This window comes from Pelodiscus sinensis, chromosome 1, assembly GCF_052426305.1.
Source record: "Pelodiscus sinensis isolate ZL-2025 chromosome 1, ASM5242630v1, whole genome shotgun sequence".
Classification (NCBI taxonomy): domain Eukaryota; kingdom Metazoa; phylum Chordata; order Testudines; family Trionychidae; genus Pelodiscus; species Pelodiscus sinensis.
The window spans coordinates 357,357,982-357,383,556 of NC_143052.1; the positions used below are offsets into that span (position 1 = coordinate 357,357,982).

The 25,575-nt window shown below is 49.8% G+C and overlaps 3 protein-coding genes across 3 annotated transcripts; all 3 read left to right on the forward strand.

The window, feature by feature from the left end:
• The first annotated feature begins 7,641 nt into the window (after positions 1-7,641).
• On the forward strand, positions 7,642-8,583 carry LOC142818355 (olfactory receptor 52R1-like). The gene has a single exon (XM_075897602.2). It carries the CDS (start codon positions 7,642-7,644, stop codon positions 8,581-8,583), a length of 942 nt encoding a protein of 313 aa, XP_075753717.2.
• Positions 8,584-14,752: 6,169 nt separating this feature from the next.
• LOC102450995 (olfactory receptor 52M1-like) lies at positions 14,753-15,694 on the forward strand. The gene has a single exon (XM_014568874.4). The coding sequence runs from the start codon at positions 14,753-14,755 to the stop codon at positions 15,692-15,694; it is 942 nt and encodes a 313-aa protein (XP_014424360.4).
• Positions 15,695-22,067: 6,373 nt separating this feature from the next.
• LOC142818382 (olfactory receptor 52M1-like) lies at positions 22,068-23,027 on the forward strand. The gene has a single exon (XM_075897778.2). It carries the CDS (start codon positions 22,068-22,070, stop codon positions 23,025-23,027), a length of 960 nt encoding a protein of 319 aa, XP_075753893.2.
• The last annotated feature ends 2,548 nt before the right edge of the window (positions 23,028-25,575 follow it).

The following is a 25,575-nucleotide window of genomic DNA, read 5'->3' on the forward strand; positions in this document are numbered from 1 at the left end:
AGTGGCTGAGCAAACCCCACCGGGCTGCCCAGAGCCGTGTTATAACCAGCGTCCACCCTGCCTCGACTCTTAGCAGAGGAAGCTGCTGCAAATGCCAGGCTGAGGGTTGGGGCAAGCGCCTGCCTGAGGAAGACGCGTCCCTCTCAGGACTCCCAGGTAAGAATCTCTTGCTGAAGAGCTCCCTTTTCTTTCTGCAACCCGGCCCACCCCCGGCGATCCCTCCAGCTCCGAGGTGGCTGCATGTTAGGTGCACCAGGGACCTGGTGTTCCTGGATGTGCCGTACAAGGTGCCATTCTGAGCCCCTGGCCCATAGTTTGATCAGGTCACACTGAGAGAGAATGGAGGGTGGGCGCTGGTTATAACCCGCTGGAGCCTCAGGCAGCCTGAACTCCCGGGGGTGGGACCAGCCCTTGGAGTGAGACGTGAGCACAGAGCAGAGGAGCCGGCTCACAGGCTGCCCATCCCCCTATGGCATCTTGGGGCTCTGGCTGTTAAACGTCTGGAGATGGAGGCTTCTCACAGGAACCACATGGGCCAGACCCGTTTTCTCCTGGCTCTGGGTGTCTAGTGGATCCTTCTCTGCCTTCTCTGTAATGTTCAACCCTTTTATGGGTCCCCAATGGCTCTCAACCAGTCTGTGTTGAGCCACAGAGCAAGTGCCTGTATGTTTCAGAGAGAAGGGAAAACCTCCTTCCTTTTCCCACAGCCTGCTGGGCCGTTTCTACACCCATATTCCAGCCCTGCGTATTATCCCACCCAGTCTCTGTGAGGCCAGATGACCCCTGCTGACCCGCTGGCCTTTAAATGTCACCCAGTCACCCCGTTACTGAGCTGTTTTACTGGTGCGTCACTCGCGCCTGGCCCACACCAGAGTCCTACGGACACAAGGTCAGACGGGATGAAAAGGGCAGCGGGTCTGACCCCCACCTAAGACGCAGGACTTGTTGGGTCTAAACCATCCCCAGACAGCTGCAGGTCCTGCCCTGTTCAGAAAACCACCAGCCAGGGAAAGTCTACCCCCTTGCGAGTCTTTTCTTCCATTGTCCTCTTGTTTCCTCTCCATCTGCTACATGGCAGCTTGAGTCAACTGAGTCTTTCCCTGCCCCTATGGCAAGAGACAACAGCTTTCTTCTGCCTTTCTGGGTCTGCCATGGAAGGATTTGCAGGCTGCTCTCATAAGAACATCAGAACAGCCAGACTGGGTCCAACAAAGGCCCATCTAGCTCAGTGTCCTGTCTGCCCACAGTGGCCAATGCCAGATGTCCCAGAGAGAGGGATCACAACAAGTAATCCTCACATGATGCCCTCCCTGTCACCCTTTTCCAGACAAACAGAGGCTGGGGACACCATTCCTACCCAACCTGGATAATAGCCATTGATAATAACTAAAAACCACCATGAATCCATCTAGCTCTTTTTTGAACCCTGTTCAAGTTCTAGCCTTCACCACATTCTCTGGCAAGAAGTTCCATGGGTTGACTGTACGCTTAGACTGTGTCTAGACTGCACCCCTTTTGCGGAAAGGGATGCAGATTAGACACAGAGCAATTGCAAATGAAGTGGGGATTTAAATCCCCCCCGCTTCATTTGCATGAACATGGCTGCCGCTTTTTTCCGGCTCGGGCCTTTGCCGGCAAAAAGCGCCAGTCTAGACGGGGATCTTTTGGAAAATAAAGCCTTTTCCGAAAGATCCCTTATTCCCTTTGACCTTTGGATTATTCCCTTTGGAATAAGAGATCTTTCGGAAAAGGCTTTATTTTCCAAAAGATCCCTGTCTAGACTGGTGCTTTTTGCCAGCAAAGGCCCGAGTCAGAAAAAAGCGGCAGCCATATTCATGCAAATGAAGCAGGGGAGATTTAAATCCCTGCTTCATTTGCAATTGCTCTGTGTCTAATCTGCATCCCTTTTCCGCAAAAGGAGTGCAGTCTAGACACAGCCTTAGTGAAAAAAAACTTCCTTTGGTGTGTTTGAAACCTGCTGCCTGTTAATTTCATTTGGTGATCCCTAGTTCTTCCATTGTGGGAATAAGTAAATAACTTTTCCTTATTTGCTTTTGCCATATCAGTCATGATTTTATAGACCTCTGTCATATCCCTCTTTAGTCTCCTTTTTTCTAAACTGAAAAGTCCAAGTCTTTTTAATCTCTGTTCATATGGGACCCGTTCCAAACCACTAATAATTTTTGATGCCCTTTTCTGAACCTTTTCCAATGCCAATATATCTTTTTGGAGATGAGGCGACCACATTTGTAAGCGGTATTCAAGATGTGGGTATACCATGGATTTATATAGAGGCAATAAGATATTCTCTGTCTTATTCTCTATCCCTTTTTTAATGAATCCTAACATTCTATTCACTTTTTTGACTGCCACTGCACACTGAGTGGATGTTTTCAGAGAAATATCCGCAATGACTCCAAGGGTACGTCTAGACTACAGGCTTCTGTCAACAGAAGTTTTGTCGACAGATACTGTCGACAAAACTTCTGTCGACAAAGAGCATCTAGACTACATTGAGTTCTGTCGACAAAGCAAGCTGCTTTGTCAACATGGTAGTGTAGACGCAAAGGACAGTTTACATGCAATAACACCTTCTGTCGACAGAAACTCTGTTGACAGAAGGCGTTATGCCTCGTAAAATGAGGTTTACCAGCGTCAACAAAACTGCTGAGTTCTGTCGACGTTATGTCGACAGAACTCAGCGGTAGTGTGGATGCAGGTATAGTTTTGTCGACAAAAGTCCACTTTTGTCGACAAAACCCTGTAGTCTAGACACACCCCAAGATCTCTCTCTTGATTAGTTGTAGCCAAATTAGTCCCCATCATATTGAATGTCTAGTTGGGATTATGTTTTCCAATGGGCATTACTTTACATTTATCCACATTCAATTTTATTTGCCATTTCGTTGCCCAATCACTTAGTTTTGTGAGAGCTTTTTGAAGTTCTTCACAGTCTCCTTCGGTCTTAACTACTGTGAGCAGTTTAGTATCATCTGCAAACTTTGCCACCTCACTGTTTACCCCCATCTCCAGATCATTTATGAAGAAGTTGAATAGGATTGGTCCTAGGACTGACCCTTGGGGAACACCACTAGTTACCCCTCTCCGTTCTGAAAATTTACCATTTATTCCTACCTTTCGTTTCCTGTCTTTTAACCAGTCCTCAATCCATGAAAAGATCTTCCCTCTTATCTCAAGACAACTTAATTTATGTAAGAGCCTTTGGTGATGGACCTTGTCAAAGGCTTTCTGGAAGTCTAAGTATACTGTACCTGCTGGATCCTTCTTGTCCGCATGTTTGTTGAGCTCTTCAAAGAACTCTAATAGATTAGCAAGACATGATTTCCCTTTACAGAAACCATGTTGTCTTTTGCCCAACAAATTCTGTGCTTCTATTTGTCTGACAATTGTATTCTTTACTATTGTTTCAACTAATTTACCCAGTACTGACGTTAGACTTACTGGTCTCTAATTGCCAGGATCGCCTCTAGAGCCCTTTTTAAATATTGGTGTTACATTAGCTATCTTCCAGTAATGGGTACAGAAGCTGATTTAGAGGCTAGGTTACAAAGCATAGTTAACAGTTCCGCAATTTCACATTTGAGTGCTTTCTGAACTCTTGGGTGAGTGCCATCTGGTCCCTTGTGTTACATTTGCCTTGTCACACACAGCAACAAAACAACCAAATCCACACCCCGAGAGCTGGGGCTATTTCATCCTCACCCCGATGTCAGCAGCATGACAGTGTCATCGGCCACACCCTCCCCATGGCCTATGTGGGACGAGGTCTCCCTCCTATACGATAGTAGGGCGCTGTCCCGAGTTTAATCTTGTCTCCCTTGTGTTGGGGAGGGGGTGGGTTCCCTGGCCCCGGGACTGAGCCCATCTGGCTGCAGCCCACCATCCCTGGAGCCATTAGGGCTTATGGCAGCTGTGTCTCGACTCCTTCTGGTGTTGCTGGCGTTTGGGCTTTCTCCCGCCCGCCCAACCCCCTCTCGTCCTCTGCACCCTTCTTCCCCTTGTAGCTCCGGCACCGCGCTTAAAATCCCCGTGGGTCTGCCGGAGAGTGAACAGCACCAGGGAGTATGGGGTGGCACAGCTGCTGGTGTCTCCACGCTGCCAAGAGGGGACGGGCTCACCCCATCAGAGAGAGCAACAGCCACATGCTCCCGTTGACCTCACTAGCAATGCCCTGGGGGCTGGGTTGCCTGTGCCACAGGGAGCACCCTGCGGTTGAGATAGGCTGGTCTCACTGAAGTGGTTGCAATGATGGTGTTTTAACCCGCACAAGTGGCTTCTACAATCTTCCTAGCTGTCCTCAGTTTCCCCCTTTAGGGCCAGTCTATCCTGCTCGGGGAACCAACCGATAATGCTGTCTGTGGTGATGGCGAGAGGGGGGTCCGGGACCCAGCCCAGGGCCCTAAGGACGCAGACCTGTCTGGGTCCGGTCTGTCTGGCAGGGTTTCCTGCTGAAACACGCCAGCCTGTGGGCGTTCCAATTGCCCTGCCCTTGGCTGCTTCCTCTCCCCCTTACTTGATGTTCGGTCTCCTTATGCCGCGTGCAACAGATCCCCTCTGTCCCTGTCTGCCTTTTTGCCTCCCTTTCAAAGTGCCCGTGCTCAGGCTTGGCGTCTTGCCTTCCCCCACCTGACGCCCCCTTCCCAAGTCTCTCCTCCACACCCTGCCTCCTTCCAGTCCATCCCGCTCACCACGTCCCTTTCGTGCTTCTCCTCCTCCCTTGCCAAGCTCCTGCCAGCGAATTTACCGCCCCGGGGATGTGACATCATGTGACGCTTTGACGTCCTCCCTCCCAGCTGTTTGGCTGCATCCGAGCATGCTGTGCATGTGCTTATCCCAGTTCGCCAGCCTCCATAGAGGGCTGACGTGGGGGGCGGGGGGTAAAGTGCATAGAACCCCGTCACAGATGGGTACAGAATCCCTCAGGTAGATGTTCCAGAGAAGCCTCCAGTCTGGATCTGCAGACACAGGGAGCTGGACAATCCACCTGTTCCCTTTGCAGTTGGTTCCACTGGTTAATCACTCTGGCTATGTCTAGACTGGCATGATTTTCCGCAAATGCTTTTAACGGAAAAGTTTTTCCACTAAAAGCATTTGCGGAAAAGAGCGTCTAGATTGGCACGGATGCTTTTGTGCAAAAGCACTTTTTGCGGAAAAGCGTCCGTGCCAATCTAGACGCGCTTTTGCGCAAGAAAGCCCCGATCGCCATTTTTGCCATCAGGGCTTTTTTGCGCAAAACAGTTTTTAGCTGTCTACATTGGCCCTCTTGCACAAAAGCATTTCTGGAAAAGGGCTTTTGCCCGAATGGGAACGTCAAAGCATTTGTGCAAGAAGCACTGATTTCAGCCAGTAGCACGTCAGTGCTTTTGCGCAAAATCAAGCGGCCAGTGTCGACAGCTGGCAAGTTTTTGCGGAAAAACTTGCCAGTATAGACACAGCCTCTCTGTGTAGCCTGTCAGTCCCCATCCTGTAACAATGCTTGGGATTCTTCTGTCCCAAGTGCAGAACTCTGCACTTGTCCTTATTGAACCTCATCAGATTTCTTTGGGCACAATCCTCCAATTTGTGTGTCACTCTGCCTTCCAAACCATCCCTGCCTTCCAACGTATCTACCTCTCCCTCTAGCTTAGTGTTATTTATGAACTTTCTGAGGGTACAATCCAACCCCTCATCCAGGTCATTCATAACGATGTCGAACAAAACCAGCCCTAGAACCGACCCTTGGGACACTCCGCTTGAAACTGACCGCCAATCAGACACTGAGACATTGATCACTACCTATTGGGCCCGGCAGTCTAGCCAGCTTTCTATCCAGCTGACAGTCCATTTATCCAATCCACACTCCCTTAACTTGCTGGCAAGAATATAGTGGGAGACTGTATCAAAAGCCTTGCTAAAGTCAAGATATATCACATCCACAGACATCCCCATATCCACAGAGCCAGTTACCTCTTCATAGAAGGCAATCAGGTGGGTCAGACATGACTTCCCGCTGGCAAAAACCCGTGCTGAGTGTTCCTGATCAATTTCCTCCCTTCCATGTGCTTCAAAATGGATTCCTTGAGGATCCTCTCCATGATGTTTCCAGGGACTGAGGTAAGGCTGACTGGTCTGTAGTTTCCTGGATTGTCCTTCCCATTTTTAAAGATGGGCACTACATTTGCCTTTTTCCTATCATCTGGGATCTCACCCAATCTCCACAAGTTTTCAAAGATAATGGCTAAAGACTCTGCAATGACATCAGCTAACTCTCTCAGCACCCTTGGATGCATGAAATCTGGACCCATGGTTTTGTGTATGTCTAATTTTTCTAAATATTCCTTCTTTCTCCAGTGTTGCCTAATGGAGTAGTCTGGGAGCTGACCCTGTCTGTAAAGACAAAGGCAAAAAAAAGCATTGTGTACTTCAGCTTTTCCCACTTCATCTGTCATCCGTCGACGGAGGCATGTAGATTAGCCAGATCGGCAGAGGGAAATGAAGCCGCGATTAAAATAATCGCGGCTTCATTTAAATTTAAATGGCTGCCCCGCTCTGCCGATCAGCTGTTTGTCGGCAGATCGGGGCAGTCTGGACGCGACGCGCCGACAAAGAAGCCTTTCTTGATCGGCACAGGTATGCCTCGTGAAACCAGGTTTACCTGTGCCGATCAAGAAAGGCTTCTTTGTCGGCGCGTCGCGTCCAGACTGCCCCGATCTGCCGACAAACAGCTGATCGGCAGAGCGGGGCAGCCATTTAAATTTAAATGAAGCCGCGATTATTTTAATCGCGGCTTCATTTCCCTCTGCCGATCTGGCTAATCTACATGCCTCCGTCGACAGAGGCATGTAGTCTAGACACACCCTAATAGACTCCCTACCATGACATCACCCTTGTTTTTTACACCTTTTTACCTAACCCACGAGGAGTACAGCTAGTTGGGATTAGGAAGCCTAATCCGAACTAGCTACTCCGTGCCGCGTGGAGCCGCGTGGCACGGGGTTCGAACTGCTGGCATTTAAAAATGGCACCGGCCGGCTTTATGCAAATGAAGCCCAGGAAATTCAAATCCCGGGCTTCATTTGCAAGTGCGGTATGCCTACATTACCCTCCTAGTTCGAATTAGGAGGGTAGTGTAGACATGCCCCCAGAGACTCTGAATCATAAAATTTTCCTACAACATTATGTTGAGATTTGTCATGCTTTGGACAGTGGGCTGGACTCAATGACTCCTAATGTCTCTTCCAACAGGAAGATCCTAGGATTTGAGGATTTTATGATTCTGTATTTAGGAATTTTTGGCACATAAAATATGGAATTCTCATTAGTACGGCCAGTGGTTAATCATTCATTTCTCTAAATAATGGAAGTGTCTTTTCTCTGTGTAAAAGGCTTTTAGTGGGGGGGGGTTGGACTTGATGACATCCTGAGGTCTCTTCCAATCCTAGGATTGTATAAACCAATGTGCTTCACCAATGAAAAGGGCTTCCAGTAGTGCGTGTGATGTCTCCTTTTAATATCATCTTTCCATCCAGGTACTGTTACCAGCACCCTAGAGTCTGGGCATATAAAGAAAGTTAGAGGAACATTTGGTAGATGTAGAAGACACCGTTCTGCCTCCAAGTTGAATGCTGTCTTCCTAACTTCATGACATATTCCAACACAACCGACTTCACCAACCCCTCTACCTTCGTCCTGCTGGGCATTCCTGGCCTGGAGGCGGCTCATGTGTGGATCTCCATCCCCTTCTGCGCCATGTACGTCATAGCTCTCTTGGGGAACTTCACCATCCTGTTCATTGTGAAGACAGAGCCAAGCCTCCATGAGCCCATGTACTATTTCCTCTGCATGCTGGCCGTCACTGACCTGGTTCTCATCACATCAACTCTGCCCAAAATGCTGGCGATCTTCTGGTTCAATTCCAGGGAGATCGATTTCAGTGCCTGCCTCGCCCAGCTGTTCTTCATTCACTGCTTCGCATCAGTCGAATCTGGGATATTGGCAGCCATGGCTTTGGATCGTTACGTGGCCATCTGCCATCCTTTAAGGCATTCTGCCATCCTGACAAACACTTTAGTGGCCAAGATTAGTCTAGTTGTGGTGCTGCGCAGTTGCATGGAGTCACTGCCCTACCCCCTGCTGGTGAGGCAGTGGTCATATTGCAGAACCAACCTCATCTCTCAGCCCTATTGCGAACACATCGCTGTGGTGAAGCTGGCCTGTGACGACACCCACGTCAGTAATTACTATGGGCTCTTTGCGCTATTCGGTGTCGCAGGTCTGGATGTGATATTTATCGCCATTTCCTACATGCAGATCCTCAGGGCCATCTTCAGACTCCCCACAAGGGAGGCCCGGCTCAAGACTTTTTTGACCTGTGGCTCGCACATCAGTGTCATCATAATTTTTTACATCCCAACTCTTTTCTCATCCCTCATATACCGTTTTGGGAAGAATTTTCCCCCGCATGTCCATGTTCTCATTTCCAACATGTACCTGCTGCTGCCCCCCATTCTAAACCCCATCATCTACGGGGTGAAGACCAAACAAATACGGGGTCGGCTGCTCAGGCTCATGACCCAGAAATAATCTAAAGTTTTCTCCTAGGGCTCTGGATCTCAGACCAAGCTCTTTGCTTGACTGGCTGGTAACATGGTGCTGGGCCCTCTTCCCCGAATCACGCCCTTTGCAGTCGGGCTGACGTTATGTCCTTCCCTTATTGTGCTGGGTCAGGGTGTCCCACGGCGGAACCAGACTGCATACAGCTCTGTAACTCTCAGGGTTACGGCCCTTCTCATTGTAGCAGCTGGTGCCTAGGACTCTGCTCCCTCACCCACCTATTCCTGCCATCCCTCACCACAAAAGAAGGGGAGATTTGCCTCATCTTCCGTGCTTAGCTGGGTAAGAAAAGATAATGAATTTCTATGAGGTTTTAGTGTTAGAATTCGCTAAATGCTCTCTCTTATTTTATGTTGGTAATCTGTTTTGCTCCTCCTGATCTCACTTACTGCTACTTAAACCCTACTGCTACTTATTAAAATCACTTTTATTGGCTATCAATAAATAACTGTTACCGGGGAAGCAACCAATGGGCACATTCCCCCTTTCATTGCTAAAGGGGCTTAGCCAAATAATTCACTGGGGTTCTGATCCCATTTCGGGAGGGGTATCCCAGGAAGCTGTGGCCAAAACTGCACTCGCCTGGGACCGGAAGAGGTTCAGTGTCTGTGCTGCTCCTTGGGGAGTGGGGCAGGGATCTCAGCTCTGGGCCTTGCCTGGGGGAGACCAGGGAAGTGGCCCAGCAGGACTGGGCAGTGAGGTGTCCCAGAAAGAAGGAAGGCGAATGGCAGTGACCTTGTCAGAACACCCGGAACCTCCCCAAGGGGTCTATTGTGACTACCCCCCATCACAGGGCTGTTATTCCATTAAGTGGCCATCATCATGGAGGGAGCTCTGTGAGTCGCAGCCCCTGAGAGCTGCTCCGGTTGGGAGAAAGGCAGGACACATGGGTTTGGTCAGTCACCCAGGGAAACCTGCAGCTGCAACCTGCACCCAGATCTGCGTCAGCCTTTCTGGGGGGTTGCTGGCAGGGGGAGCTTCACTAAGAGGGCTGGAAGCTGCTCCAAAGTCGTGGGGCTGGTACGGCCACAGCTGCTGCCCAGCTCCCTCCCACAGCCTGTGGGGGGGGACTCATCGCAGTGGAGTGAGTACGAAGCCGGAGATCCCTGGAGAAATGGGCCCCAGCTCCCAGTTCGGAGGGGCCGAGGAAGCTGCGTTGTGTGCCCTGTCTTCAATGCTCCTTGTTTCCAGCTGCTCCATATGAAGGGGCAGCATCTGACCGGCCCCTTTTCCTACAGCAGCTTCACAGGAGGGGAGGCCTCGGTCCCTGAGAAAGGCCCCGGCTGCCCTCCACCCGCAGGGACACCCTGTTGGAGCTGTATTTGCTATGTCTGATCCCCTCACGTGGACCACTGGCTGTGCCCGGTTGGCAGGTCTCTGGGTGGGAGGAGACGTGAGGTCAAGGAGGTCCCACCTCCCAGGAGCAGGGAGCTCACAAACCCCAGCTAGTTCTGGGAACCTCAGATGGGTCCCTCACCCAACCTGTCCTCTGCCTCCTGCCCAAACACCAGTCCCTACGGGCTTGGGAGTCCATTTCCCTCTCAGCAAGTCCGACAGACCGAGGCATGTCCAGGAAGGCAGGGCTTCTTTATTCCCTCTGCCATCTGGCCATGTTTTCTCTTGGGCTGTGTCCAGACTCAGGGGTTTTTTCGAGAAAAGTAGCCTTTTTCCGAAAAAACTTCCCCTGCGTCCAGACTCAAGCCGCGTTCTTTTGAAATTAAATCGAAAGAACGCGGCTTTTCTTTCGATGGCGGTAAACCTCATTTCACGAGGAAGAACGCCTTCTTTCGAAAGTTCCTCTTTCGAAAGAAGGCGTTCTTCAATGTAAATAGGGCTTCTTCGAAAGAGAGCATCCAGACTCACTGGATGCTTTCTTTCGAAAAAGCAAGCCGCTTTTTCGAAAGTTCAACGTGCAGTCTAGACGCTCTCTTTCGAAAGAGGCTCTTTCAAAAGTATCTTTCGAAAGAGCCTCTTTCGAAAGAGGCTTGCAGTCTAGACATAGCCTTGGTGACTGAAGAAACAGAAGTTCAACACTGTAGATCCAGGCACGAGCGTTTATTGCGCAGAGCACTGATGGAGTGTCATGATTCCTATAGACTATATAGGGTGCCAATGGGTGGACAGAAGCGATGGGGTGAGAGTTCCTGAGTCCCTGGATAGATTCTAGGTAGTCTAAAGGATTATATAAATGCTGCACCCATGGCTCGGATTTACATGTATGCTAATAAACAGATATTAGGGCTCCACTATCATTTTAGCAGTGAGTAGGTTACATCCTGATTTCAGGTCCATAGCTTCTCCCGGACCAACTTGCTTGCAGGTACATTCCTCTGTGGTCTTAAAACAAAGAGAACACTAAACAATACACAGCACTGGCAGATTGTTTATCCATCACGCCCCCTTGGACTGGATTGGCATCTCTGAGAGATAGTTATCAATACTCATTACTCATGCTGGCTGTCTCCCCTCCCCGAACATTGGCTGGTATGTGGGGAGGATACACGGCTATCTCCTCCTGAACTTGTCAGGCAGACTTTTGAGGACACTCTTAAAGAGTTATGTGTCTATAATTCATGATGAGGCCCCAATTACTGCCCTGCACCTGGGGTCCTACTATCTTTCATGTCTAAGAGTATGTCTGGACTACATGGCTTCATCGATGGAGCCATGTAAACTAGTTTACCCAGCATAGGCAAAGAAGTGGGGATTATTTAAAATAAACATGGCCGCTGTGTTGTGACGATGATCAGCTGATCGTCGGCACAACGTGACAGCCATGTTTATTTTAATGAAACGAGGATTATTTAAATCCCTACTTCTTTGCCTATGCCGGATAAACTATTTTAAATGGCTCCGTCGATGGAGCTGTGTAGTCTAGACATACCTTAGTTGTACAAACAAGACGTGTCTTCTTCTTATCTCTGTTCCTTTTGAGCCATGTTTTGTTCGTGGTTAGCTGGGCCTCAGACCAGGCCCGTCCAAGTGATGGCATATGTGAAAGATTTTTAACAGAGACTGTGGTCAAGATATTACAAACATATTACTGGGATTATAGCCTTTCAGTGACCCTGGTCAATTCATATCCTTCCGTGCCTCAGTTTTCCTATCTGTAGAATGGGGCTATGTTCATACAGATATACTGACATTACTGAGGCTTCTTAAGACCCTTCAGTGAAAGGGGCAGCACAGGATCATGATAATTACTGATGAGCATTAATTATGTGTGATGCCTTAACGAGAGCCCCATGTGCTTCAAGGCAGTGTTGTGTCCACTGTCACTCTTCTGTCTCCAGATCTGTGTCTCTATTATCACCCATCCCCTCTTGGCACTTAGAGCATCACAGCCTGGGGAGAGCTACACATTATACTTGCTATTTTTCTCTTAATGAGTAAAATTCTTAAAAACACACAAATGCTCAGAGCAGACAATTACTCCCTGACTCAGCCCAGAGCCCAAGAGATCTCCTCTCCCTTCGGAAGGTCCCTTAATTATGCCTTGTGCTTACAGCTGGGTAAATAGTCCAGGGGCACAGACAGGCTGGTCTCCAGCCGGTTTACATTCAGGTCCCACTTCTCCCCAGTGTCTGAGCAAACCCCACTGGAATACCCAGAGCCATGTTATAACCAGCGCCCACCCTGCCTCGGCTCTCAGCAGAGGAAGCTGCTGCAGATGCCGGGCTGAGGGGAGGGGCACACACCTGCCTGAGGAAGACGCGTCCATCTCAGGACTCCCAGGTAAGAATCTCTTGCTGAGGAGCTCCCCTCTCTTTTCTGCAGCCCGGCCCACCCCCGGTGACATCTCCAGCCCTGAGGTGGCTGCATGTCAGGGGCACCGGCGACCGTTTGGGGTCACAGGTGTTCCTGGATGCGCCATACCAGATGCCATTCTGAGCCCCCGGCCCGTAGTTAGCTCTGGTCACCCTGAGAGAAAACGGCCCTGGAGCGTCAGGCAGCCTGAACTCACAGGGGTGCGACCAGCCCTTGGAGTGAGATGTGAGCACACAGCAGAGGAGCCGGCTGTGTGAATGCTCAGAGACTGCCCCTCCCCCTCTGGCACCTCGGAGATCCGGCTGTTAAAAGCCTGGCAATGGAGGCTTCTCACTGGAACAACGAGGTCCCTTAAGGGTCTCACCAACTGTGCATCCTAGTTACAAATCAACCTCACAGCAAGTGTGTATATTGTCAATATAGACGGAAAAATCATCCCCAGATGGGTGGGGGTCCTGCCTCATTCAGAGACCCACCAGCCAGGGACCTTCCACCCCCTTCCGAGTCTTTTCTTCCATTGTCCTCTTGTGTAGGACCTTGTTTCATCTCCATCTGCTCTGCAGCAGCTGGAGTCGATGGAATCTCTCCCTGCCCCTGTGGCAAGAAAGAACAGCTTTCTTCTGCCTTTCCATGCCAGCTTTAGAAGGGTCTGCAGGCTGCTCATATCCCCCTTGAATCTCCGCTTCTCCAAATGAAATACTATCAGGTCCTTCAGCTGTGACATCCGCACTGCTTTCCATCTTTTCAACACCCTTCCCACTTGCCCCAGAATCCTTCCCAGGTCTCTGCCTTCCATGCTGCGGTGTCCAAAACCGGACACACTGTAACATTATTCTGAAATAACCAGCACTCTTCCGAAATAACTTCGTCTACCTCTACACAACAGGCAGTTATTTCACAATCAAGTTAAAATGTTGTCAAGCTGGAGACTACTGACTCCAACTCCTGTAACCCTCATTGGACGAGGAGTATGGGAAGTCAGAGGAAGAGTGCTCTATTGCAAAGCAAGTGCTTTGGAGATGCTCCCAATTTTGATATAAGCTGTACAATTGATGTGGCTCCATTTGCGGAGCTTATTTTAACTTGAAGAACCAAGAAACCTGACAAGACTTTCCCAAACACACTGGCTAGGTCTACACTGGCGTGATTTTGAGCAAAAACTCTTTAGTGCAAGAGTTCTTCTGCCAAAAACTCCTCCAGAAGAGAGCGTCTACACTGGCATGTGCTTTTGCACAAGAGATATGCCTTTGCACAAGAGCATCCATGCCAGTGTAGACGCTCTCTTGTGCAAGAAAGCTCTAATGGCCATTTTAACTGTAGGGCTTTCTTGAGCAAGAAATTCATGTTGCCTGTCTACACTGGCCACTTGCGCAAGAACAGTTGCACAAAAGGGCTTATTCCTGAGTGGGAGTGTCAGAGTTTTGGCAAAAGAAGCCCTGATTTCATAAATTAGCACATCAGTTTACTTGTGCAAGAACACGCGGCCAGTGTAGACACGCAGAAAGTTTTTACACAAGAGTGGCCGCTTTTGCGCATAGACGCAGCACTGGGTAATGATTCTGTGGGTGTTACTCCAGGAAGTAACATATGAAACACGGACCCACAGTAAATTTTGTATCTTCTAGGACAAAAATATGCATCAGCACAAATGGTACAACCATAACCAGCAAACCATGAGCTTTTGGGAGAAATCTCATTGGCCTACCTTGTGCAAGATGTCTTTCCCATTTATAGTAGTGGTGGCAACAGTGCTGTGTGTTCCAACTACAACCTAAGAGCATCACAGGGGGATCTGAAGATTGTGTTTGCTTTAAACATTTTTAATAACACTCCTATAACCAACAGCCACGAGTTTCCCCCGAAGTGTGTTCTAATTGGGGTCCCCCCCGACAATTCACTTGTCAAAGATTTGTCCTTTTCCCCCTCATATTTTTAGTAACCTGGTCAACAGGGAATTCGTATGACAAGAATCTCTTCTGGTTTGCTTTTCAGCAAAGAGCAATGATGGAAAACATGTATCCACAGTCCTGTTCCCCTGTAGCACCTATTACATATTCCCACATGATTTTGGATTGGAAATATTAACACATAAAATATGGAATTCATATCAGTGCTATTGGTGGTTAATGTTTCATTTCTCCGACTAATGGAAATGTCTTTTCTATGTGTGAAGAGCAGGGAATACATTTAACCCATGAAAAGAGTCTCCAGAGGTCCATGTGATGTCTCCTGTTAATATCGTCTCTCCATCCAGGTTCTGTGACCATCCCCCTAGAGCCTGGTGAAATCTGGGAAACGTACGGTGTACGTTGGAATGTAGATGTAGGAAGCACCGTTCTGCCTCAGATTTCAATTCCTTCTCCCCTGCTCCATGTCATATTCCAATGCAACTGACTTCACCAACCCCTCCACCTTCATCTTGCTGGGCATACCTGGCCTGGAGACAGCCCATGTCTGGATCTCCATCCCCTTCTGCGCCATGTACGTGATAGCGCTCTTGGGGAACTTCACCATCCTGTACATTGTGAAGATGGAGCCAAGCCTCCATGAGCCCATGTACTATTTCCTCTGCATGCTGGCTGCCACTGACATGATCCTGTCCACGTCCATCCTGCCCAAAATCCTGAGCATCTTCTGGTTCAATTCCAGGGAGATCGCTTTCAATGCCTGCCTCACCCAGGTGTTCTTCATTCACTGCTTTGTAACAATCGAGTCTGGGATATTGGCGGCCATGGCGTTGGATCGCTACGTGGCCATCTGCCATCCCCTGAGACATTCCACCATCCTGACAAAGTCTTCAGTGGCCAAGATGGGTTTGGCCGTGGTATTGCGCAGCAGCATAGTTATACTGCCCTATCCCTTCCTGCTGAGGCGATGGTCATATTGCAGAACCAACATCGTCTCTGAGCCGTACTGTGTGCACATCGCCGTGGTGAAGCTGGCCTGCAGTGACACACACATCAGTAGTTCCTATGGACTCTTTGTTCTGTTTTTTGTGTTAGGTCTGGATGGCATTTTTATTGCCCTCACCTATATGCAGATCCTCAGGGCCATCTTCAGCCTCCCCACAAAGGAGGCTCGGCTCAAGACATTTTTGACCTGTGGTTCACATCTCTGCGCCATCGCAATATTTTATATCCCAACTGTTTTCTCCTCCCTCATCTACCGTTTTGGACAGAACTTTCCCCTGCATGTCCATGTTCTCATTGGCAGCATGTACCTCGTGCTGCCCCCCGTGCTGAACCCCATCATCTATGGGGTGAAGACCAAACAAATATGGGGCCGGCTGCTCAGGCTCATTACCCAGAAATAGTCTTATGTTTTCTCCTAGGACTCTGGCTCCGAGACCAAGCTCCTTGCTTCACTCGCTGGTAACATGGTGTTGGGCCCCCTTCTTGAATTACGTCCTTTACAGTCAGACCGATGTTGTGTCCTTCCCTTACTGCGCGGGATCAGGGTGACCCAGGGTGGAATCAATCTGTGTAGAGCTACTCTCACGGTTACAACTTTCTCGTTGTTGGCAGCTGGTGCCCAGGACTCTGCTGCCTACCCACCTATTCCACCAAGCCCTGTGTCCTGGCCTGCTTCTTTCCCCATAGCCCCTCCCTCTGCCCCACCTAGTCCAATGAGTCCCTGCCTCTTTCGCCACTTCCTCCACCATTCCCCAGCCCTTGGCCATTTCTTTTACACTCCCCTCCTCCTGTCACTCACTGGATTCCTCCCCCCCCACACACACACACCCCATGCCTGCTGCAGCTCGGCTCCCTGCGCTCTGGGTTTGGACAGGAGCTTCTGCCACCTGGCAGGAACCTGCCTACTTGTATGGCACCAGATGAACAGGATAGTCGTGGGTTTGTGACCCTATGCCCGCAGGCAGGGAGCTCAGCTGGTCGGCTGGAGGAGAGACATCTCACTCAGCAGCTTTGCATGGAGCTGCCTGCTACAAACAGAGCTCAGAGAGCAGGTAGGGAGGGGAGAAAAAGAGGAGAGAAGGAGGGAGTTAGTGGCTGGGAGGGAGAGGTGTAGTTCAGGAAGATGAGGAGCAAGGGAGTAATTGGCTGAGGGGAGTCAGAGAGGAGGAGAGTTTGGGGATGCTCGTCTCTACCAGGTGTCCTGGGTTGGGAAAGCAGGTGGGAGGAATCTGATTGCATGGGGTAGGTAGGAGAAACAGGGGGTGGGTACGTGCTGGGTTGGGTTAGGTGGAAGAAGAGCGTGAGACAAACCCCATTCCCTCCCCCCGTGCTTTTGAAATGGGCGCATGGACACAAATATCCACCGCTCGGAGATGCTTTGGACAAATGGCTTCAAGTAACCTATCAATCTTCAGGACATAATCCGCTGGATCTGGTGTGTAACGTTAGACATAAGGCGCGGGGAATGCTTCATGGTTTAAATGTGCGAAGAAAAGCCATCCAGGGTGTTTCCAATGCTGGGACCCCTCGAAATCTGGGCAAATCAAATCTTCTGTAAAAAGCCTTTTGTTCTTAACTCTAAGCTGAGCTTGGTCTTCGGAAGCCAGTTACCACCTGGTAGTGAGTGGCCAGGTAACATCTCAGGCAAAAGTGTGAATTGTTAAAACAATAGGAGACTAGCAAGTGTTGGTCTTTGGCTGGCACACCGGGGAGAAGAGAACCAGAGACCCCAAAGAAGGGGAGATTCCCCTCGTCTTGCAGGCTTAGCTGGGTAAGAAAAATAATGCATTTCAATGGAGGACTTAGGGTTAGCATTAGCTAAATGTTTTCTGGTATTCTGAGTTTGTAATCTACTTTGCTCGGCCTGTTCTCCCCGATAGCCACGTCAATCCTACTGCTTGTACTTAATAAAATCACTTTTATTTAGCATCCTGCCCTGTGTAAATAACTGTTACCTGAGGGAGCAACCAGAGGGCACATTCCCCCTATTATGGCTAAAGGGGTTTACCCAAGGAATTCATTGGGCGTTTTGATCCATTTGGGGAGGGGTATCCCAGAAAGCTGGACACAAACTGCACTCTCCTTGGACCTGAAGAGGTTCGTTGTCTGTACTGCTCCTCGTGGGGGCAGGGATCTCAGCGTGGGGGAGACCAGGGAGCTGGCCCAACAGGACCGGGCAGTGAGGTGTCCCAGAGAGAGGGAAGGCGAGTGGCAGTGAGCTTGTGAGCACACCCAGAAGCTCCCCCAAGGTGTCTTCTGTGACTTCACCTATCACAGGGCAGATATTCCAGTGAGTGGCTGTCGCGGGGGGAGCTCTGGGAGTCGTGGCCCCTGAGAACTGCCCTGGCAGGGCTAGAGGCAGAACACATGAGTCTGGTCAGTCACCCAGGGAAAATTCAGTCCCTGGCCAGCCCCGTCCAGCCACCTTCAGCTGCAAACTGCACCCAGCTCCCTGTGAGCCTGTCTGGGGGGTTGCTGGGCAGAGGGAGGTTCACAGACAGGGCTGGAGGCTGCTCCAAAGTCGTGGGGCTGGTACGGCCGCAGCTGCTGCCCGGCTCCCTCCCACAGCCTGTGGGGGGGGACGCATCGCAGTGGAGTGACTATGGAGCTGGAGATCCCTGGAGAAATGGGCCCCAGCTCCTGGGTATGGGAGCGACACTGAGGGGTGGGGGGGCTGCGTCTGCCCCCTTTTCAATGCTCCTTGTTTGCAGCAGCTGCTCCTTAGAAGGGGGCAGCACAAGATGAGGCGGGCGGAGAGGAAACGTCCAATGAAAACAGTAACTCAGCCTCTGACCTGCCTATAGGGCCCCTTATTCCACAGCAGCTTCATGGGAGGGGAGGCCTGTGTCCCTGAGACAGACATGATCGGCCTCCACCCACAGGGACACTCTGTTTGTGCTGGATTTTCAATATCTTACCCCCACAAGTGACCCCACTGGCTGTGTCCGGTTGGCAGGGCTGGGAACAGATGTGAGGTCGGGGGGTTCCCACTTCTTGGGAGAGGGGAGCTCACAAACCCCAGCTAGTTCTGGAAACCTCAGATGGGTCCCTCACCCAACCTGTCCTCTGCCGACTGCCCAAACACTGCAGGAATGGGAGTCCATTTCCCTCTCGAAGTAACTGACAGAGCCTGGGTACGGCAGGGAAGAAAGGACTCCTACACTCTTTCTGTCGTCCAGCAATTTTTTCTCTTGGTGACCTTGGTCAATTCATATCCTACTGAGCCTCAGTTTTTCTACCTCTAGAATGGGGCTATGTTCATACCGACATACTGACATTACCAATACTTCTCAAGAGTCTTCCGTGCAAGGGGCCGCACAGGATCATGATGGTTACTGATGAGCATTATTGATGTGTGACACCGTAAGGAGAGCCCCATGTGCCTCCAGAAAGTGTAGTGTCTTCAGTCACACTTCTGTCTCCAGATCTGTGTATCTGCTATCTACCCATCCCTTCGTGGCACTTACAGGGCATCACACCCCAGGAAGAGCTACAAGCAACACATTGTTATTGTATTTTAATGGGTAACACTCTTAAAAACACACAAATGCTCAGAGCAGACAATTATTCCATGTCTCAGCCCAGAGCCCAAGAGATCTCCTCTCCCGTGGGAAGGTCCCTTAATTACTCGTTATGCCTACAGCTGGGTAAATAGCCCAGGGGCACTAACAGGCTGGTCTCCAGCCGGTTTACATTCAGGTCCCACTTCTCCCCAGTGCCTGAGCAAACCCCACTGGAATACCCAGAGACGTGTTATAACCAGCGCCCACCCTGCCTCGAATATCAGCAGAGGAAGCTGCTGCAGATGCCGGGCTGAGGGGTGGGGCACACGCCTGCCTGAGGAAGACACGTCCATCTCAGGACTCCCAGGTAAGAATCTCTTGCTGAGGAGCTTCCCTCTCTTCTCTGCAGCCTGGCCCACCCCTAGCGATGCCTCCAGCTCTGAGGTGTCTGTGTGTCGGGGCACCGGGGACCCTTTGGTGTGACAGGTGTTCCTGGATGAGCCGTACAAGGTGCCATTCCGAGCCCCTGGCCAATAGTTAGCTCGGGTCACCCTGAGAGAGAACGGCCCTGGAGCCTCAGGCAGCCTGAACTCACAGGGGTGCGACCGCCCCTTGGAGTGAGACGTGAGCACAGAGCGGAGGAGCCGGCTGTGTGTGAATGCTCAGAGACTGCCCCTCCCGCTCTGGCACCTCAGGGCTCTGGCTTTTAAATGCCTGGAAATGGAGGCTTCTCACTGGACCAACATGGGCCAGACCCGTTTTCTCCTGGTTTCCAGTGTGTCATGGACCCTGCGATGTTTGGCCCTTCTATGGTTCCCCAGCAGCTGTCCACAAGGCTGTGTCCTAGTTACAGCTCAGCCTCAGAGCAAGTGCCTGTGTCTTTAATATGGAAGAGAAAAGCAACTCCCTTGTCCCCTGAACTGTGCGTCCTGAGCCAGCCGGGCTCTTGCTACACCAATATTCCAGCCCTGCGTGTTGTCCCATGCAGTGTCTGTGAGGCAGTGACCTACGCTGACCCGCTGTGCAATGCCGGCTATTAAATGTCATCCGGTCACCCCCTTATTGAGCCGTTTTACGTGTGTCACTCAGGCCTGGCCCACACCGGAATTTTACACAACAGTGTCTTAGAGCCACCGGATCAGAAGGGATGAAAAGGCAGCGGGTCTGCCCCCCCCCCCCCCAAGAGGGTGGCATGTTCGGTCTAAACCATCCCCACACAGGTGGAGGTCCTGTCTCGTTCAGAAAGCCCCCAGCCAGGGACCTTTCGCCCCCTTCCGAGTCTTTTCTTCCATTGTCCTCTTTTTTAGGACCTTGTTTCATTTTCATCTGCTTTGCGGCATCTTGAGTTCACTGGCTCTTTCCCTGCCCATGTGGCAAGAGAGAACAGCTTTCTCCTGCCTTTCTGCGCTGCCTTTGAAGGATTCGCAGGCTGCTCATGTCCCCCTGAATCTCTGCTTGTGCAGACGACATACCTCCAGGTCCTTTAGCTGTCACACTCGGGTTGCTTTCCATCCTTTCAACACCCTCATCACTTGCCCCTAAACCATTTCCAATTCCCTGCCTTCTGCCGCACCGCAGTGACCAAAACCGGACACGGATCTCCAGCACAGGCCCACCCTGAGCACTGGGGCTATTTCAGCCTCACCCCGGTATCAGCGGCATGAGAGCATAAGGACATAGGAACTGCCATACTGGGTCAGACCAAAGTACCCAAGTTTTCAAAGATAAAGGCCAAAGGTTCTGCAATATCATCAGCAAACTCTCTCAGTGCCCTTGGGTACATTACATCCAGCCCCATGGATATCTGTATGTCCAACTTGTCTAAATGTTCCTTAACCAACTTTTCTAAATATTCCTTCTTTCTTCAACGAGAGCTGCCCACTTCCCTCCCATACTGTGCTACCTAATGCGGAAGTCTGGGAGCTGACCTTGTCTGTGAAGACAGCGGTAAAAAAAAAAGCATTCAGTACTTCAGCTTTTCCCATATCATCTGTCACTAGGTTACCTCCCTCATCCACCAAGGATCCCACACTAACCGTGATCATCCTTTTATTGCTAACATGCTTGTAGAAACCTTTCCTGTTACCTTTTACATCCCTGGCTAGCTGCAATTCCAACCATAACCATAACCAGCAAATCACATGCTTTTAACAGACATCTTACTTGGCAGACTTTGTAAAAGATTTGCTGCAAACAGGTAACAGTGGTTGCAACAGTTCTCTGTGGGTGTGTCTAGACTACATGCCTCCGTCGACAAAGAAGCCTTTCTTGATCGGCACAGGTAAACCTGGTTTCACGAGGCATACCTGTGCCAATCAAGAAAGGCTTCTTTGTCGGCGCGTCGCGTCCAGACTGCCCCGATCTTCCGACAAACAGCTGATCGGCTGAGCGGGGCAGCCATTTAAATTTAAATGAAGCCGCGATTATTTTAATCGCGGCTTCATTTCCCTCTGCAGATCTGGCTCATCTACATGCCTCCGTCAACGGAGGCATGTAGTTTAGACGTACCCTGTATGTTTAAAATACAATCCAGGAACATCACGTGGGTATCTGAAGGTTGTCTTTATTTGGACACTCTTTTCAGTGATGGCCAGAAGTGTTCCCTGTTCCCTGAAGTGTGTTCTACTTGGGATGTTTCTCCAAGCACTTGTCAAACAATTGTATTTGTTCCCATTCTCACAATTTTGCGCTACCACATGAATGGGGAGCTCCGTACAGCGTGGAATCTCGATCATGGATATTCTTTCATGAAAGAGCAATGAGGCAAAACACGTGTTCGCATTCCTGTTTTCCTCTTGTGGCTATTATATTTCCCCACACCATGATGTTGGGATTGGTCCTGCTCTGGGCAGGGTGTTGGACTCGATGACTCTTGAGGTCTCTTCCAAGACAGGAATCTAGGATTCTAGGATTCTATGGTTAGGAATTATTGACACATAATGGAATTCTCATTAGTAGGGCCAGTGGTTAATGTTTCATTTCTCTAAATAATGGAAGTGTCTTTTCTCTGTGTTAAAAGCTTTTACCAGGGGGGTTGGACTTCATGACATCCTGAGGTCTATTCCAACCATAGGATTATGTACACCAATGTGCTTCACAAATTAAAAGGGCCTCCAGTAGTGCATGTGATGTCTCCTGTTAACATCATCTTTCCATCCAGGTGCTGCGACCATCACCCTAAAGCCTAGGCATATAACGAAGTCAGAGGAACATATGGTAGATGTAGAAGACATTCTTCTGCCTCTGAGTTTAATGCTGTCTTCCCTACTCCATGACATACTCCAACGCAACCGACTTCACCAACCCCTCCACCTTCATCCTGCAGGGCATTCCTGGCCTCGAGATGGTCCATGTGTGGATCTCCATCCCCTTCTGCACCATGTACATTATAGCCCTCTTGGGGAACTTCACCATCCTGTTCATTGTGAAGATGGAGTCGAGCCTCCATGAGCCCATGTACTATTTCCTCTGCATGCTGGCCACCACCGACCTGGTTCTTACCACATCTACCATGCCCAAAATGCTTGCAATCTTCTGGGTCAATTCCAGGGAGATCCATTTCAGTGCCTGCCTTGCTCAGCTGTTTTTCATTCACTGCTTCTCAGCGATTGAGTCTGGGATATTGGCAGCCATGGCATTTGATCGCTACGTGGCCATCTGCCATCCCCTGAGACATTCCACCATCCTGACAAACCCTGTGGTGGCCAAGATTGGCCTGGCCGTGGTGCTGCGCAGTTGCATGGAGTCACTTCCCTATCCCTTCCTGGTGAGGCAGTGGTCATATTGCAGAACCAATCTCATTTCTCAGCCCTATTGCGAACACATGGCTGTGGTGAAACTGGCCTGTGGGGACACCCGCGTCAGTAGTTACTATGGGCTCTTTGGGCTATTCTGTGTCTTGGGTCTGGATGTGATATTTATCGCCACTTCCTATATGCAGATCCTCAGGGCCATCTTCAGACTCCCCACAAAGGAGGCCCGACTCAAGACTTTTTTGACCTGTGGCTCACACGTCTGTGTCATCATAATCTTTTACATTCCAACTCTTTTCTCATCTCTCATATACCGTTTTGGACAGAACTTTCCCCCGCATGTCCATGTTCTCATATCCAACATGTACCTGCTGCTGCCCCCCATGCTGAACCCCATCATCTACGGGGTGACGACCAAAGAAATACGGGGTCGGCTGCTTGGGCTCATTACCCATAAATCGTTTAGAGTTTTCTCCTAGGGCTCAGACTCTGAGACAAAGATCCTTAGTTCACTGGCTTGTAACATGGTGCTGGGCCCTCATCCCCGAATCACGTCCTTTAAAGTCAGACCAACGTTATGTTCTTCCCTTACTGTGCTGGGTCCAGGTGACCCGCGGTGGAATCAGTCTGTGTACGGCTCTGTAATTCACAGGGTTACTGCTCTTCTCACTGTTGGCAACTGGTACCTAGGACTCTGCTCCATACCCACCTATTCGCCCAGGCCCTGTGTCCTGGCCTGCTTCTTTCCCCAAGGCCCGTCTCTCTGCTTCACCTACTCCATTGTGTCCCCGCCCCTTTTGCCACCTCCTTCACACACACTCTGCCCTTGGCCATTTCTTTTGCACTCCCCTCTTCCTGTCACTCACTGGATCTCCTGCACCCCCATCCCCGCTGCAGCTCGTCTCCCTCTGCTCTGGGGTTGGACAGGAGCTTTTGCCACTTGGCCAGGAATGGCCGTAGCTGAATGGAAGAGTTGTGGGTCAATGACCCTACGACTCTCCCCTGCCTGCAAGGACCCAGACAAAGTCAATTCCCCTTTCACTGAGACTTTCCAGTCAATAGTCCAGTACCCGGTGACCCTCCCTGGCACCCAGATGAAGAAGCCACAAAGGGCCAATCAGAATAAAAACGACATGCTTTGAATCCCTGTTAATTCACTTCTTGTGGTAGCCATCTGTATCCCTGTGTCTTTGACCTTTTCCTGTTCTCTTCCCTCACACACTTGGCATGAAGGGGCAGGAGACTGGGGTTAGGTTCCTTTCTAAAGACACTCAGCTGTAACGAGATCTCCCGGCAGAAGAAGGGAACAACTGCCCTCTAGAGAAATCCAGTTTTCCCCAGCATCTCTGAACCAGGTGGGCCTGCAACGCATGGAACCTCCCCACTGAACAGAACGGATGAGGAGGGTGAGAAGAGGGGTTGAATCAGCCTTGGATAAGCCAGAAGAAGATGGGACAGGAGGGCTGCACAAGGGGGGTAGGGACATTAAATTTCTTGTAATCTCTGTAACCTGCTGATTTAGAAAGTTTGTAGTGAAAAAGCATTAATTCAATTAGAAAGTCTGTAACTAATAATTAGGAGCGGGTATCATTGTACTGGTTATCGTATTCGTTATTTACTTATTAATATTCATTTCATGGGAGTTAACATTACTAAATATGGATTTAGGAAAGTAGTGATCGACGTGTGATATACTAAAGCAGATAAAAGGGTGTAATTGGTGCCAGGTTCTTGCCACTCGGATGTTGGGTTGAATGTCTGAGGTAAACGTGTGTGGGCAATAAAGCAGTTCTGCTTACCCCATCGGCTCCTGGGTTGCCTGTTTCTTCTCTAACAACGTAGCAACACATTGCACGATTCACTGGAAATAAACTAGAAGGTTACAAAATAAATGTTCCCTCCTAATTTATTCCATCAGTGTGCAGATGCATTTTGTTTTGTGCAACAACATTGAAGTAATATGATGCTGTGCACCACCAGTAGAAACAAACCCTATCTATCTATCTATCTATCGATCACAGTGGGTGTGTCTAAACTACATGGCTCCGTCGATGGAGCCATGTAGATTAGGCTGATCGGCAGAGGGAAATGAAGCCGCGATTTAAATAATCGCGGCTTCATTTAAATTTAAATGGCTGGTTTCATGAGGCATACCTGCGCTGGTCCACAAAGACTTCCTTGTTGACTGCGGCGCATCCAGACTGCCCCGATCTGCTGACAAACAGCTGATCATCAGCTGGTCGGCAGAGCGCAGCAGCCATTTAAATTTAAACGAAGCCACGATTATTTAAATCGCTGCTTCATTTCCCTCTGCCCATCAGCCTAATCTACATGGCTCCATCGACGGAGCCATGTAGTTTAGACACATCCTGTGTTACTCTGTAACTTTAAAGAAACAATGAGTGGTCCTGTAGCTCAGATGAGCAGAGTGGAACAATGTGACAGAAGGAGAACTGTGACACTTTGTCCCCGTATTTTTATGGAAATATAATTTAGAACATGAATCTAAAAAACAGGGAAAGTAACCTACTATTCAAGAGCTGGTAACCCCCTGGGTGTGTACATTCTATTTGAGTCCATGTGTCATTCTTGTATGTGAAGTTAGAAATGCAAGGTGTTGTGAAAGCTGTCCCCCTGTTTGGCACTTTGAGTGCAGAAGATGGGGGCTCTCCAAACACTTTAAAAATACCTGGCCCTTAAAGGCTTGTGTTTAAAAACTCTCCAGGGTCACAGGTTCCCTTCTCTTGGTTTGGTATCACTGCCACCCCACAAATGCAAAAGCTCTTTCGGAACTCAGGAAAGCACATTTGGGAATTTCCTGCTCTGGGGTATCACAGCTCTACCCCCCCACTGGAGACAGGTTGAAACAAACTGTAATTTATCTTAATACTTGATTTTGTGGTCTTCACAGAACCTCTTTCCTTCTAGGACACAGGAATTAGATTGTGGTCTGAACAGAGCAATTTTTTATTAACAAAAGGAAGAAAACACACTTAGTGAAACACTACTTGGTTGCTGGGTATTACA

Coding starts and splice junctions, on each gene's coding strand:
- LOC142818382 (XM_075897778.2), top strand. CDS start 22,068: ATGACATACTCCAACGCAACCGACTTCACCAACCCCTCCACCTTCATC.
- LOC102450995 (XM_014568874.4), top strand. CDS start 14,753: ATGTCATATTCCAATGCAACTGACTTCACCAACCCCTCCACCTTCATC.
- LOC142818355 (XM_075897602.2), top strand. CDS start 7,642: ATGACATATTCCAACACAACCGACTTCACCAACCCCTCTACCTTCGTC.